The 16390-nt window shown below is 51.7% G+C and overlaps 1 protein-coding gene across 1 annotated transcript in view; it reads right to left on the reverse strand.

Annotated features, from left to right (window-relative positions):
* Positions 1-386: 386 nt before the first annotated feature.
* LOC144677236 (matrix metalloproteinase-17-like) overlaps positions 387-16390 on the reverse strand; it is a gene marked incomplete at its 5' end in the record, with an annotated part of 30160 nt that continues 14156 nt past the window's right edge. Inside the window, 5 exons of the mRNA XM_078537422.1 lie at positions 387-676; positions 6957-7214; positions 9371-9523; positions 11226-11308; positions 11817-11916. Of these exons, the coding sequence (XP_078393548.1) occupies positions 387-676; positions 6957-7214; positions 9371-9523; positions 11226-11308; positions 11817-11916 (884 nt within the window). The remainder of the gene's footprint in view (positions 677-6956; positions 7215-9370; positions 9524-11225; positions 11309-11816; positions 11917-16390) is intronic.

The following is a 16390-nucleotide window of genomic DNA, read 5'->3' on the forward strand; positions in this document are numbered from 1 at the left end:
AGTGTGTGCGTGTGTGTCTGTGTCAGTGTGTGTGTGAGTGTGTGAATGTGTGTGTGTGTCTGTGTCAGTATGTGTGTGAGTGTGTGAATGTGTGTGTGTGTCTGTGTCAGTATGTGTGTGAGTGTGCATGTGTGTGAATGTGTGTGTGTGTCTGTGTCAGTGTGGGTGTGAGTGTGTGATCGCCATGGTGAGGGGGGAGATGGGGTAGTGGGGGATGGAGAAGGATGGGATTGAAAGGGCTCCCGGGAGGAGGTGGGGGAGGGGGATTCAGGGAGTGCGGGTGGGAATTGGGGGAGGGGTTCAGTCTGGAAGGAGGGGTGTAGGGGGAGGGGGGCTGGGAGGGGAGGGGGTTATTTGGATGTCGGGGGGATCGGGAGGGATGCTGCTTATACAGAGATGGCAGCTCGGAGCCCCTGACCGAGAGTTACCAGCAGTAATGAGAAGGTGCGTCCGGAGTCCAGTCCCAGTGACCCACTCCCACACACACAGACCTCCCCCACCTCTCCCACTGTGTCCACACCAACACTGGGCCCTGCCTGAGGGCCTCCCCTCTCCTCTGCTGACCCCTCACAGTCCAACCAGTGAGGGCCGAGGGGTCGAGGGTAACCAGGAGATAAGACGTTCCCTCCACCTTCGTATCTCCACACCTCCCGGCCACTGAGGAAATAGACGGCTCCTGTCGGGAAAACAAAGGCAAGATTCAACCAACAACCTCATCCTGCCTTCAAATAGCACCTTCAGCATCCAAACAACAAAAGGGGTTAAGATAAGGCTTAGGTTTTAAGGTTAGGGTTAGCGCCAAGGTCAGGGTTAGGGTCACAATCAGGGTTAGGGTCACGGACTGGGTCAAGTGTCAGGGTTAAGGTGACGGTCAGGGTTAGGGTTAGGGTCACGAGTGGGTCAGGGTTAGGGTCAAGTGTCAGGGTTAAGGTCATGTCGGGGTTAGGGTCAAGGTTAGGGGCAGGGTTAGGGTCAGGAACACAGTGAAGGTTAGGGTCACAGTCAGACTCAGGGTCAAGGGTCAGAGTTAGGGTCCCAGTCAGGGTGAGGGTCACGGTCAGGGTTAGGGTCACAGTCAGGGTTAGGGTTAGGGTCACAGTCAGGATTAGGGTTAGGGTCACGGTCAAGGACAGAGTTAGGGTCCCGGTCAGGGTGAGGGTCAGGGAAATGGTCAGGGTTTGGGTTAAGGTTAGGGTTAAACTTAGGGTCACAATCAGGGTCAGTATCAGGGTCAAAGTCAGGGTTAGATTCAGAGTTAGGGTTGGGGTCAGGGTCAGGGTCGGGGTTAGGGTTAGCGTTAGCGTTAGGGTTAGGGTTAAGGTTAAGTTTAAGGTTAGGGTTAGGACCAGGGTTAGCGTTGGTTTTAGTGTCAGGGTTGGTGTTTGTGTTAGGGTTAGGGTTAGGGTTAAGGTTAGGGTTAGGGTTAGGGTTAGGACCAGGGTTGGCGTTGGTTTTAGTGTCAGGGTTGGTGTTTGTGTTAGGGTTAGGGTTAGGGTTAAGGTTAGGGTTAGGGTTAGGGTTAGGACCAGGGTTGGCGTTGGTTTTAGTGTCAGGGTTGGTGTTTGTGTTAGGGTTTGGGTTAGGGTTAAGGTTAGGGTTAGGGTTAGGACCAGGGTTGGCGTTAGTTTTAGTGTCAGGGTTTGTGTTAGGGTTAGGGGTTAATGTTTGGGGTTAGGGTTAGTGTGTCATGAAAATATAATTGTCATAATATTATTGTGATGTATTGTAAAGATAGATTAATAGTTGGGTGTGGATAATTTCTGCGTGTGTGGGGTTTAGTTGAATTGGGGTCAGCTGGTCTGGGGTCTTTGAGTTATCAACAAGAAGCGAGGTTTGAATTGCTAAATACATAAACAAGGCAGAAGATTTTGAATGTGAGGCCTGAGGGACATTTGCATTTTTAGATAAATTAGGTTAGTTTGAATTTCAAAGAGATGATGCGATGTTACACCTAGCCAGAAGAGTCTGAGCCAAACAGTGCGTTTACTTTTCCCAAGGGCTACTGATAATAAGAGTGCTAGGAAAAGATTTATATTATCAGAAAGGTAAAATTCCAAAGCATATCGGAACAATGAAATATGCATTAAAAAGGGAGAAACATGTGTAAAAGAGGTGATGCTAAGTGCAAGAGGAGAAGGAATTCTAAGTTCTAACAAGTGTGAAAAGCCTCCAGTCTCTGTGCATCATGTTGCTGTCTACAGGAACTGGAGCTGAGGAAACTCACTTCGAATTCTCCTGCCCAGGTTATTGTGTTGCTTTGCCTGGGTCTGTTTAAATCTATTTGTTTTTTACAGAGGTGTAACTGGGAGCCAGATTAATTAGAGGTTTTAGGAGTCATTATAGTAGTAACTTCTAGGCCTATGTATGTTTTTCATTAATAATCGTTTAATTCAGTTTTCTAGAAACCGCTGAAGCTGTGGTAGTCTTACTACTACTGAATTCAGGCATATATCTCAAAATATAATACAAATTTGTAAAGAAGATCTGTTTTCTTTTTTCTTGGACTGTGACTTTAAGATTGGACTGTGGCTTTAAAAACTACCGTGGCTGCAGTTCAAAGGCACGTTCCCTGGAACAGGATGTGGAATCTGCAATGTTGCTATCCTGGAACAGTGTGTGCCAGGATGGACAGAATGGTGCTGGAAAGGAGACCTGGCTTAAGAGGGAGCTGTCTAACGAAGATGTTTTGATTGGCTACTGACCAAGTAGCCAGGTTTTGTGTGAGGATAGTGCAGTAGGTCAGCTCCTAGCCTGAGAAGAGGAAAGAGCTGAAACCTCTCTCTCCTGTGTTTTGTAAGACTCCAGTAATCCTGCCGTAGTAGCCAGCTGGCTATTCCTCGCATCGCTGTATCCTGCTTTCTTCGCAAATCCTTAGTCAGGAGCAAAAGGGGAAAATTCAAAGGCAGAGACATTAAAAGCAAGTTTCAGCCAGAGAACCACAGACTGCAAGCGCTGGTCGACCACCTCGTGTCAGTCACACCAACCCGCAAGGAATTGGGAATGAAGCAACTGAAGTCAACCCATCTAATCCTGAATTCCAGATTGGTGATATTGAACTGTTTCATCTCACCCTTAAAATACATATTGTCTGTGTGTGTGTGTGTGTGTGTGAGTGTGTGAGAGTGAGTGTGTGTGCGAGTGTGTGTGTGTGTGTGAGTGTGTGAGTGCGTGTGAGTGAGTGTGTGTGTGAGTGTGTGTGTGCGAGTGTGTGTGTGTGTGTGTGTGTGAGTGCATGTGAGTGAGTGTGTGTGTGAGTGTGTGTGTGTGTGTGTGTGAGTGTGTGCGTGCGTGTGAGTGTGTGTGAGTGTGTGTGTGTGAGTGCGTGTGAGTGAGTGAGTGTGTGTGTGAGTGAGTGTGTGTGTGAGTGTGTGTGAGTGTGTGTGTGAGTGTGAGTGAGTGAGTGTGTGAGTGTGTGTGTGTGAGTGTGTGAGTGCGTGTGAGTGAGTGTGTGTGTGAGTGTGTGTGTGAGAGTGTGTGAGTGTGAGTGAGTGTGTGTGTGTGTGAGTGTGTGTGAGTGTGTGTGAGTGAGTGTGTGCGAGTGTGTGTGTGTGTGAGAGAGTGTGTGACCGTGTGTGTGAGTGAGTGTGAGAGAGTGTGTGTGTGAGTGAGTGTGTGTGTGAGTGTGTGTGTGTGAGTGTGTGTGTTTGTGTGTGAGTGAGTGTGTGCGAGTGTGTGTGTGTGTGAGAGAGTGTGTGACCGTGTGTGTGAGTGAGTGTGAGAGAGTGTGTGTGTGTGAGTGAGTGTGTGTGTGAGTGTGTGTGTGTGAGTGTGTGTGTGTGTGTGAGAGAGTGTGTGAGCGTGTGTGTGAGTGAGTGTGAGAGTGTGTGTGTGTGTGAGTGAGTGTGTGAGTGAGTGTGTGTGAGTGTGTGTGTGTGTGTGTGTGAGAGTGTGTGTGTGAGTGTGTGTGTGTGTGTGTGTGTGAGTTTGTGTGTGAGTGTGTGTGTGTGTGAGTGAGTGTGTGAGTGTGTGTGTGTGTGTATGTGAGTGTGAGTGTGTATGAGTGTGTGTGAGCATGTGAGTGTGTGTGTGTGTGAGTGTGTGTGTGTGTGTGTGAGTGTGTGTGTGTGTGTGAGTGTGAGTGCGTGAGTGTGTGTGAGTGTGTGTGTGAGTGAGTGTGTGTGTGTGTGTGTGTGTGTGTGTGTGTGTGCATGTGTGTGTGTGTGTGTGCGTGTGTGTGTGCGTGTGTGTGTGTGTGAGTGAGTGTGTCTGTGTGAGTGTGTGTGTGTGTGTGTGTGTGTGTGTGAGTGTGTGTGTGTGTGTGAGTGTGTGTGTGTGTGTGAGTGAGACATTTGTCACAGCTCGGGGAGCAGTGAGACTCGATATTACAGTCCACCATCCCCAGAAGTGGTGACCGTTTGATGAAGTTTCCCTTATGGATTTGAAACACTTTCCACTCATTATCTGTTGTGTTATAACTGGGTCAGGGTCAGGGCTAGTTTTGGGGTTAGGTTTAGGGTTACACGTACCGTTAGGGTAAGGTGTTAGGGTTAGTTTTAATGATAGGGATAATTTTAGGATTAGTTGTTAGTGTTAGGGTTAATGATAGGGTTAGATTTATGGTTGGGGTATTGATGGGGTTTGTTTTAATGTTAGGGGTTCAGGTTAATGATGAGTTTAGGTTTACAGTTAGGGATTAGGGTTAGTGTTAATTATAGGGTTAGGTTTATAGTTAGGAGTTAGAGTTAAGTTCATTGATATGGTTAGGTTTTGTGTTAGGGGCTAGTGTTAAGGTTAATGATTCGGTTAGGTTTAGGGTTAGGGGTTGGGTTCAGTGTCAGGGTCAGGATCAGGGTCAGGGTCGGGGCAGTGTTAGAGGTTATGGTTAGGGATTAGGGTTAGAGGTTAGGGTTAGGGGTTACAGTTAGAAGTTAGGGTTAGGGGTAAGGGCTAGGTTTAGAGGTTAGGGTTAGGATTAGATGTTATGGTTAGAGTTAGAGGTTAGAGTTAGGAGTTCGGGTTAGAAGTTAGTGTTCGGGTTAGTGTTAGAGTTAGGGTTAGGGGTTAGGGTTAGGGGTGAGGTTAGAGTTAAAGGTTAGGGTTACAGTTAGGGTTAGAGTTAAGGGTTGGAGGTTAGGGTTTGGGTTAGAGTTAAGGATGAGGGGTTAGGGTTTTGGATTAGGGTTAGGGTTAGCATTAGGGATTCAGGTTATAGGTTAGGGTTAGGACTAGGGTTATGGTTACGGGTTAGGGTTAGGGATTGGGGTTATAGGTTAGGTTTAGGGTTAGAGTTAAGGCTAGGGTTAGGGTTAAGGTTAGAGTTTAGGGTTAGAATTAGGGTTGTGGTTAGATGTTCAGGTTTGGGTTAGGGTTAGGGGTGAAGGTTAGGGTTAGGGGTTGGGGTTAGGGTTTGGGTTAGGGGTTAGGTGTTGGGGTTAGGGTTTGGGTTAAGATTTGGGTTAGGGTTAGGGGTGAAGGTTAGGGTTAGGGGTTAGGGGTTGGGGTTAGGGGTGAAGCTTAGGGTTAGGGGTTGGGGTTAGGGGTGAAGGTTAGGGTTAGGGGTTGGGGTTAGGGGTGAAGCTTAGGGTTAGGGTTAGGGTTAGGGGTGAATTTAGGGTTAGGGGTTAACAGTTGGGGTTAGGGTTTGGGTTAGGGGCTGAGGTTAGGGGTGAATTTAGGGTTAGGGGTTAGGGGTTGGGGTTAGGGTTTGGGTTAGGGGCTGGTGTTAGGGGTGAATTTAGGGTTAGGGGTTAGGGGTTGGGGTTAGGGTTTGGGTTAGGGGCTGGGGTTAGGGGTGAATTTAGGGTTAGGGGTTAGGGGTTGGGGTTAGGGTTTGGGTTAGGGATTCAGGTTAGAGTTTAGAATTAGGAAAAGTTTGGTGATGTTTCGGAATAGAACTCTAGTACATCCTGTCATCCCTAATCGTAAACTAATTCCTGAGCTATCAAACTCCGCTGGGAAGGAAGGAGAGAGGGATGATGGAGTGAGGCAAAGACATAGAAAATACAATGATCCAGAACAGGGAACGGAGGGTTAATGATGATTGCCCACCCAAGGGTGCTCACCGTGAGGTGCTGGGGTGGGCACTGATCCGGGGTGACCCCCGATTGTCCTGCAGTAGGGCCGATAGGAGCGAGGGAGTGTGGCGGTGAGTAGGGCAATGAGGGAAGAAAGGAGGGATTGAGGGATGGAGGGAGGCTGTGTGTAGTGGGGCAAGGGAAGGAGTGAGCGAGAGATAGACGGAGCGAGGGAGGGATTGATAGAGGGAGAGAGATCAAGTGAGGGAAGGAGTGAGGGAGAGAAGGAGGGAGTAATGGGAGGGGCGAGTGAGGGAAAGAGGGAGGGTTGGAACGATGGAAGAAGTGAGTGAGGGGAGGAGGGAATGAGGGGGATCAAGGGGCGGTGGGAGTAAGGGAAGGATTGAGTGAGGGGAGGAGGGAGGGAAGAAGTGAGGGAGGGAAGGAGGGCAGGTGTGAATGAGGGATGGAGGGAGTGAGGTCGGGGGAGGAATGGAGGGAGTGAGGTCGGGGGAGGGATGGAGGGAATGAGGGAGGGAGGGAGTAAAGGAGGGAGTGAGGGAGGGAAGGAGGACAGGTGTGAATGAGGGATGGAGAGAGTGAGGGGAAGAGGGATGGAGGGAGTGAGGGGAGGAGGGAGGGATGGAGGGAGTGAGGTTGGGGAGGGATGGAGAGAGTGAGGGGAGGAGGGATGGAGGGAGTGAGGGGAGGAGGGAGGGATGGAGGGAGTGAGGTTGGGGAGGGATGGAGGGAGTGAGGGGAGGAGGGATGGAGGAAGTGAGGGGAGGAGGGATGGAGGGAGTGAGGGAGGAGGGATGAACGGAATGAGGTCTGGGAGGGAGTGAGGGGAGGAGGGATGGAGGGAGTGAGGGGAGGAGGGATGGAGGGAGTGAGGGGAGGAGGGATGGAGGGAATGAGGGGACAAGGGAGGGATGGAGGGAGTGAGGGGAGGAGGGATGGAGGGAGTGAGGGGAGGAGGGAGGGAAGGGGAATGGGTCTCACCATCAGTCCAGGTCAGGGCACTGTCGATTTTCCGGGGAATCTCTGTCCAGGGCCACGATTCCCTGGGGAAACCTGGATCCAGCCCCTTCTCCCTCTCGTTGTAAACCCAGAGCTGAGCGTCGCGGATGAAATAGGTTTTCTGACTGACAGACACGGTGAAAACTGCATCGATCCCACTGACCGGGAGCCCAAACTCACTGAGGGGTCTCGGGGAGCTGTCCTGGAGCCTGTTATCCTTAAAGATCCAATACTGGGAGCCTGGGGGGGGAGAGGGATTCAAATCAAACCCTCAGCTCAGAGAGCAGACACCAGCACCCAGACCCAGACAGACACAGACCCAGACCCAGACCCAGACCCAGACCCAGACCCAGACACAGACACAGACACAGACACAGACACAGACCCAGACCCAGACACAGACACAGACACAGATACGGACCCAGACCCAGACACAGACACAGACACAGACAGAGACAGACCCAGGCACAGACCCAGATACAGAGACAGACAGACACAGACCCAGACAGACACAGACCTGAGACACAGACACAGACAGACACAGACCCAGACAGACACAGACACAGACCCAAACACAGACAGACACAGACAGACCCAGGCACAGACACAGACACAGACAGACACAGACACAGACCCAGACACAGAGACAGGCGGACACCAGCACGCAGACACAGACAGACCCAGACACAGACAGACACAGACACAGACAGACACAGACACAGACACAGACAGACCCAGACCCAGACTCAGACCCAGGCACAGACACAGACCCAGACTGACACAGACAGACCCAGACACAGACAGACACAGACAGACACAGGCACAGACAGACCCAGACACAGACACAGACAGACCCAGACACAGACAGACTCAGACACAGACACAGAGAGACCCAGACACAGACAGACCCAGACACAGACAGACCCAGACCCAGACCCAGACACAGACAGACACAGACACAGACCCAGACCCAGACCCAGACACAGACCCAGACACAGACAGAGACAGACCCAGACAGACACAGACACAGACCCAGACACAGACCCAGACAGACACAGACCCAGACCCAGACACAGACACAGACACAGAGACAGGCAGACACCAGCACGCAGACCCAGACAGACCCACACAGACACAGACCCAGACAGACCCAAACAGACCCAGACCCAGACAGACCCAAACCTGGAGCCAGACAGACCCAGACACAGACAGACCCAGACACAGACACAGACAGACACAGACGCAGACAGACCCAGACACAGACAGACACGGACACAGACAGACCCAGACACAGACAGACCCAGACATACACAGACACAGACACAGGCAGACACAGAAACAGACACAGACAGACCCAGACACAGACAGATCCAGACAGACCCAGACACAGACTCAGACAGACACAGACACAGGTCCAGACAGACCGAGACACAGACACAGACCCAGACAGACCCAGACACAGACACAGACCCATACAGACCCAGACACAGACACAGACACAGACCCATACAGTCCCAGACACAGACTCAGACAGACCCAGACCCAGACTCAGACCCAGACACAGGCCCAGATATAGAGCCAGACACAGACAGACGCAGACACAGGCACAGAGCCAGACAGACCCAGACTCAGACCCAGACACAGGCTCAGACAGACCCAGACACAGGCACAGAGCCAGGCAGACCCAGACTCAGACCTAGACACAGGCCCAGACAGACCCAGACCCAGGCCCAGGCCCAGACCCAGACCCAGACCCAGGCCCAGACCCAGACCCAGGCCCAGACACAGACCCAGGCCCAGACACAGACCCAGGCCCAGACACAGACCCAGGCCCAGACACAGACACATACCCAGACACAGACCCAGACAGACCCAGACATAGGCACAGACCCAGACAGACCCAGACACAGACACAGACCCAGGCCCAGACACAGACACATACACAGACCCAGACAGACCCAGACATAGGCACAGACCCAGACAGACCCAGACACAGACACAGAGCCAGGCAGACACCGACAGACCCAGACACAGACACAGTCACTGATCCAGACACTGACCTAGACACAGAGCCAGACATACCCAGACACAGACCCAGACATAGACCCAGACAGACCCAGACAAAGGCCCAGACGCAGACACAGATGCAGATAGACCCAGACACAGACCCAGACAGGCATAAACACTGACCCAGACACAGGCACATACCCAGACAGACAGACCCTGGCACAGATCCAGACACAGACACAGACCCAGACCCACACATTGACACGCAGACCCAGAACCAGTCATAGGCACAGAGACAAACCCAGACACAGACACAGATGCAGACACAGACTCAGACAACAGACACCAGCTGCAGACCCTGATCCCTGAGCCCAGGCTTTGTGTTTTACCAGTGAAGAAGAGGATATTGTGGTCAGTCTGCCGCTCGTACACAGCGTCCACACGCTCCAGGTTACCGGGCAGACCCCGCCAGAAACGACTGATTCGCGTGGGCCGGAGGGAGGTCAAGTGGCCGGAATGGCCAAGACGCCAAAAATACCGACCTGAGGAAACAAAACAAATGCACAGAGGTCAGGGGGAGAGACAGTGAACCGACAGGGTCTGGGTCTGTGTCTGTGTCTGGGCCTGTCTCTCGGTCTGGGTCCGGGCCTGTCTCTCGGTCTGGGTCTGTGTCTGGGTCTGGGTCTGTCTCTCAGTCTGGGTCTGGGCCTGTCTCTCGGTCTGGGTCTGTGTCTGGGTCTGGGTCTGTCTCTCAGTCTGGGTCTGGGCCTGTCTCTCGGTCTGGGTCTGGGTCTGGGCCTGTCTATCGGTCTGGGTCTGGGTCTGGGCCTGTCTCTCGGTCTGGGTCTGTGTCTGGGTCTGGGTCTGTCTCTCAGTCTGGGTCTGGGCCTGTCTCTCGGTCTGGGTCTGGGTCTGGGCCTGTCTCTCGGTCTGGGTCTGTGTCTGGGTCTGGGTCTGTCTCTCGGTCTGGGTCTGTGTCTGGGTCTGGGTCTGTCTCTTGGTCTGGGTCTGGGTCTGGGCCTGTCTCTCGGTCTGGGTCTGGGCCTGTCTCTGGGTCTGGGCCTGTCTCTGGGTCTGGGTCTGGGTCTGGGCCTGTCTCTCGGTCTGGGTCTGGGCCTGTCTCTGGGTCTGGGCCTGTCCCTGGGTCTGGGTCTGGGTCTGGGCCTGTCTCTGGGTCTGGGTCTGGGCCTACACTGGGGACATTGCCTTTGTCCTCGCTGGGGTTTGAGGCTTTACATAGGCCAGGGAACAGAGTCTGGGCTGAGGCTGTGAAACTGGGTCTAAGCCAAGGCTGGAGACAGAGCCTGGACCTAGGCTGGAGACAGGGCCTGGGCCTAGGCTGGAGACAGGGCCTGGGCCTAGGCTGGAGACAGGGCCTGGGCCTAGGCTGGAGACAGGGCCTGGGCCGAGGCTGGAGACAGAGCCTGGGCCTAGGCTGGAAACAGGGCCCGGGCCGAGGTTGGAGACAGAGCCTGGGCCTAGGCTGGAGACAGAGCCTGGGCCGAGGTTGGAGACAGAGCCTGGGCCTAGGCTGGAGACAGGGCCTGGGTCTAGGCTGGAGAAGGGGCCTGGGCCTAGGCTGGAGAAAGGGCCTGGGCCTAGGCTGGAGACAGAGCCTGGACCTAGGCTGGAAACAGGGCCTGAGCCTAGGCTGGAGACAGAGCCTGGGCCTAGGCTGGAGACAGGGCCTGGGCCTAGGCTGGAGACAGGGCCTGGGCCAAGGCTGGAGACAGGGCCTGGGCCAAGGCTGGAGACAGGGCCTGGGCCAAGGCTGGAGACAGGGCCTGGGCCTAGGCTGGAGACAAGGCCTGAGCCTAGGCTGGAGACAGGGCCTGGGCCAAGGCTGGAGACAGGGCCTGGGCCAAGGCTGGAGACAGGGCCTGGGCCTAGGCTGGAGACAGGGCCTGGGCCTAGGCTGGAGACAGGGCCTGGGCCTAGGCTGGAGACAGGGCCTGGGCCTAGGCTGGGGACAGGGCCTGGGCCTGGGCCGTGCACTGAGCTGGGCCATTTCCCCTCTGTGTGAAGGGCTGAGTCCTGATAGTTCAGATCTGAGGAGGTTTAAGAATGACTGTGATGCCTTCCAGAGTTGAATAGCTTGCTGTTCTAGTCCTGAACAGATTCCTGGGTGAGATATGGAGTGAATGAGGATTCCTCCTGCCATGAGGGGAGGGGGGGGGGAGGGGGGGAGGGTGAAGGGAGGGAGATCTGGGGGCTGGTGGTACTGAGGCCAAACCACTGACCTACCTTTGAAGAAGAAGGTCTCTCCCCGGATCTGAGCTGCAGCGTTGAAGGAAGTTCGACAGCGTTCGGGGTCCTGTGGACTGGGCCTGAGGGACGGGGTAAATACAGGGGGCAACAGGAGGGGCAAAATGTTACAGAGACAGCCTCAAATCGCACCCACAAAACCCCCTCACCCCCGCCCCCGCCCCCGCCCCGGCCCCGGCCCCCGCCCCCACCCCCGCCCCCACCCTCACCCTCACCCCAAACTCAAATACCCAACTCCCCACCTCAAACTCAAACCCTCTCTCATTTGCCCCACCCTCACTGCATTGCCCCCACCCCTACCCTCTCGTCAAACCCCCACCAACACCCCACCCCCTTCCCAATGCCCCCAACCCAAACCCCACCCTCTCCCCAGTGCTCCACTCCCCCACACTTTCTGGGTGTTCTGGCCATCGGTCACCCAGCTGTTTGTGAGATCTTGCTGTGCACTAATCTGCAGCTGTGCTTCTGAGATTCCCACATGGCCTGTGGTTCTGGGAAAGCTCTCCATTGGCTGAGGGTGTTTTGGGGATGTCCACTAGGATCTCGATAAGATGGTGGACAGTGCCTCACCTGACAGAGGGGCCTGTCCCTCGAGGCTCCGGCAGTGAGGGGAGTTGGGAGGGGATGTTTCCAATCTCTGCATCCTCGTAATCCAGGGACTCTCTCGGACCTGGCCAGAAAGGCAAAGGGATACAAGTTAACACGGGTCAAATTAAGCCTAACATAGCCAGGACAAATTGCCGATAGTGGGGAGGGAGAATCGGAAACCTGTCCGGATCCACATTGACAAACTCACCTTTGTATCTGCTCTTTACAATCATCATTCCCCTCTCTTCTTGCTGAAGCTAAATGAATCCTCCCAACCACTGTAACTTCACTGTAACGTCACTGTAACGTCACCGTAACTTCACTGTAACACCACTGTAACGTCACCGTAACTTCACTGTAACGTCACTGTAATGTCACCGTAACGTCACCGTAACTTCACTGTAACGTCACCGTAACTTCACTGTAACACCACTGTAACGTCACCGTAACTTCACTGTAACGTCACTGTAACGTCACCGTAACGTCACCGTAACTTCACCGTAACACCACTGTAACTTCACTGTAACTTCACCGTAACTTCACCGTAACTTCACCGTAACTTCACCGTAACTTCACCGTAACTTCACCGTAACTTCACTGTAACGTCACCGTAACGTCAATGTAACTTCACTGTAACTTCACTGTAACTTCATTGTAACGTCACCGTAACTTCACTGTAACTTCACTGTAACGTCACCGTAACTTCACTGTAACTTCACTGTAACTTCACTGTAACGTCACTGTAACGTCACCGTAACGTCACCGTAACGTCACCGTAACTTCACCGTAACGTCACTGTAACGTCACCGTAACGTCACCGTAACTTCACTGTAACTTCACCGTAACTTCACTGTAACTTCACCGTAACTTCACTGTAACTTCACCGTAACTTCACTGTAACGTCACCGTAACTTCACTGTAACTTCACTGTAACGTCACTGTAACGTCACCGTAACTTCACTGTAACTTCACCGTAACTTCACTGTAACGTCACCGTAACTTCACTGTAACTTCACTGTAATGTCACCGTAACTTCACCGTAACTTCACTGTAACGTCACCGTATCTTCACTGTAACTTCACCGTAACTTCACTGTAACGTCACCGTAACTTCACTGTAACTTCACCGTAACTTCACTGTAACATCACCGTAACTTCACTGTAACTTCACTGTAACATCAAAGTAACTTCACTGTAACTTCACTTTAACTTCTCAGTAACATCACTGTAATATCACTGTAATATCACTGTAACATCACTGTAACATCACAGTAACTTAACTGTAACGTCACTGTGACTTCACTGTGACTTCACTGTAACATCACCGTAACTTCACTGTCACATCTCTGTAACAATACAGTAACTTCACTGTAACATCACTGTAACATCACCATAACTTCACTGTAACTTCACTGTAACATCAAAGTAACTTCACTGTAACTTCACTTTAACTTCTCAGTAACATCACTGTAATATCACTGTAATATCACAGTAACATCATTGTAACTTCACTGTAATATCACTAACTTCACAGTAACTTCACAGTAACATCACTGTAATATCACTGTAATATCAGTGTAACTTCACAGTAATATCACTGTAACTTCACAGTAACATCACTGTAATATCACTGTAATATCAGTGTAACTTCACAGTAATATCACTGTAACTTCACAGTAACATCACTGTAATATCACTGTAATATCACTGTAACTTCAATGTAACTTCACAGTAACATCACTGTAATATCACTGTAACTTCAATGTAACATCACTGTAATATCACTGTAATATCACAGTAACATCATTGTAACTTCACAGTAACTTCAATGTAACTTCACTGTAATATCACTGTAATGTCACTGTAAATTCATTGTAACTTCACTGTAACATCACCATAAGTTCACTGTAACTTCACTGTAACATCCTCTCACTCCCTCTCTCCTCTCCCTCTCCATCCTCTCACTCCCTCTCTCCTGTCTCCCAATGCCCACATTACCTCTCTCCCCCAACTTCATTCTCCCGTTAACTACCTCTCACCCTCCATTTTCTCACACCCTCTGTCCCTCACTCCTTCTCACCTCTCCTCCAAAACGTCTCCATACCTCTCCCACCCGCCCTTCATTCTTTTGTTCCCTCCCCCTCCCCTCCATTTTCACTCCCTCTCTCCTATCCCCCTCTATTCTGTCATTCCCTCTTGCATCCTGCCACCTCACTCTCATTGCGCTGTCTCTCCTCGTTCCTGCTCTCCCTCTCATCATCCCCTAATGGGAGCCGCAATCCACACATTGAGGCTGGACACTGGGCCCTGTGTGGATCGAGGCTGGGTGGGTGTGGTGACGAGGCAGCTGATGTGCGCCAAATGTGCCAGATGCACTTGGCCGCACTATCACGACTGTTTTGCAATTTGTGTTTATTACCAGATGTGTGCACTGAATTCAGAAGTAATAAATCCACCAAGAGGTTTCAAAAAGAAACAAATTAAAACATTTATTAACAATGTAAAAGATGTCAAGTACATACATAAGACTACAATTACTACCACAAAATCCTAAAATTCCCAATTAACCTGACACCCAGTTACACTCCATTCAAGGCAATGGTCCAAAAATAGATTTGAGATTTATAACAGATTCAGCAAGTTAACATAACACCACAAGTGGCTTTTCCCCAACTCCAGTTTCATTAGACAGCGGACTTGTCAACAGACTCTGGAGGCTTCACTGAGGCTATTTTACAACCTCCAGTTAGATTTTACATGGCCCTCCGGTACATAACCTTTAAATCTCCTTCTTATACATGTTTCTCTCTTTCTAATATGTAAATCCTATTGTTCTATTTGTCTGAAACTGTATCTGCATCATAAAATAAAAACGTTCATATCGACAGTATATATAGTCAGAAACCTTCAGGAAAAATGAACAAATGAGGTGAGAGTGACTGCCCTTGACATCGAGGCAGCATTTGACCGAGTGTGGCATCAAGGATCCCTAGCAAAACTGGAGTCAATGGGAATCAGGGGGAAAACTCTCCGCTGGTTGGAGTCATACCCAGCACAAAGGAAGATGGTTGTGGTTGTTGGAGGTCAGTCATCTCAGCTCCAGGACATCACTGCAGGAGTTCCTCAGGGTAGTGTCCTCGGCCCAACCATCTTCAGCTGCTTCATCAATGACCTTCCTTCCATCATAAGGTCAGAAGTGGGGATGTTCACTGATGATTGCACAATGTTCAGCACCATTCGCGACTCCTCAGATACTGAAGCAGTCCATGTCCAAATGCAGCAAGACCTGGACAATATCCAGGCTTGGGCTGACAAGTAGCAAGTAACATTCACACCACACAAGTGCCAGGCAATGACCATCTCCAACAAGAGAGAATCCAACCATCACCCCTTGATATTCAATGGCATTACCATCACTGAATCCCCCACTATCAACATCCTGGGGGTTACCATTGACCAGAAACTGAACTGGACCAGCCATATAAATACTGTGGCTACAAGAGCAGGTCAGAGGCTGGGAATCCTGCGGAGAGTAACTCACCTCCTGACTCCCCAAAGCCTGTCCACCATCTACAAGGCACAAGTCAGGAGTGTGATGGGATACTCCCCACTTGCCTGGATGAGTGCACCTCCCACAACACTCAAGAAGCTCAACACCATCCAGGACAAAGCAGCCCCGCTTGATCGGCACCCCATCCACAAACATTCACTCCCTCCACCACCAACACACAGTAGCAGCAGTGTGTGTACCATCTACAAGATGCACTGCAGGAATTCACCAAGGCTCCTTAGACAGCACCTTCCAAACCCATGACCACTACCATCTAGAAGGACCAGGGCAGCAGACACATGGGGAACACCACCACCTGGAAGTTCCCCTCCAAGCCCCTCACCATCCTGACTTGGAAATATATCGGCCGTTCACTGTCGCTGGGTCAAAATCCTGGAACTCCCTCCCTAACAGCGCCGTGGGTGTACCTACACCACAGGGACAAAATCCTGGAACTCCCTCCCTAACAGCGCAGTGGGTGTACCTACACCACACACGGGGACAAAAATCCTGGAACTCCCTCCCTAACAGCGCCGTGGGTGTACCTACACCACACGGACAAAATCCTGGAACTCCCTCCCTAACAGCGCTGTGGGTGTACCTACACCACACGGACAAAATCCTGGAACTCCCTCCCTAACAGCGCCGTGGGTGTACCTACACCACACACGGGACAAAATCCTGGAACTCCCTCCCTAACAGCGCGGTGGGTGTACCTACACCACACGTACAAAATCCTGGAACTCCCTCCCTAACAGCGCTGTGGGTGTACCTACACCACACGGACAAAATCCTGGAACTCCCTCCCTAACAGCGCTGTGGGTGTACCTACACCACAGGGACAAAATCCTGGAACTCCATCCCTAACAGCGCTGTGGGTGTACCTACACCACACGTACAAAATCCTGGAACTCCCTCCCTAACAGCACTGTGGGTGTACCTACACCACAGGAGACTGCAGCGGGTCAAGAAGGCAGCTCACCCCCCACCTTCTCAAGGGGCTATTA

Source organism: Cetorhinus maximus, unplaced genomic scaffold (assembly GCF_964194155.1).
Source record: "Cetorhinus maximus unplaced genomic scaffold, sCetMax3.hap1.1 HAP1_SCAFFOLD_2334, whole genome shotgun sequence".
Lineage (NCBI taxonomy): Eukaryota > Metazoa > Chordata > Chondrichthyes > Lamniformes > Cetorhinidae > Cetorhinus > Cetorhinus maximus.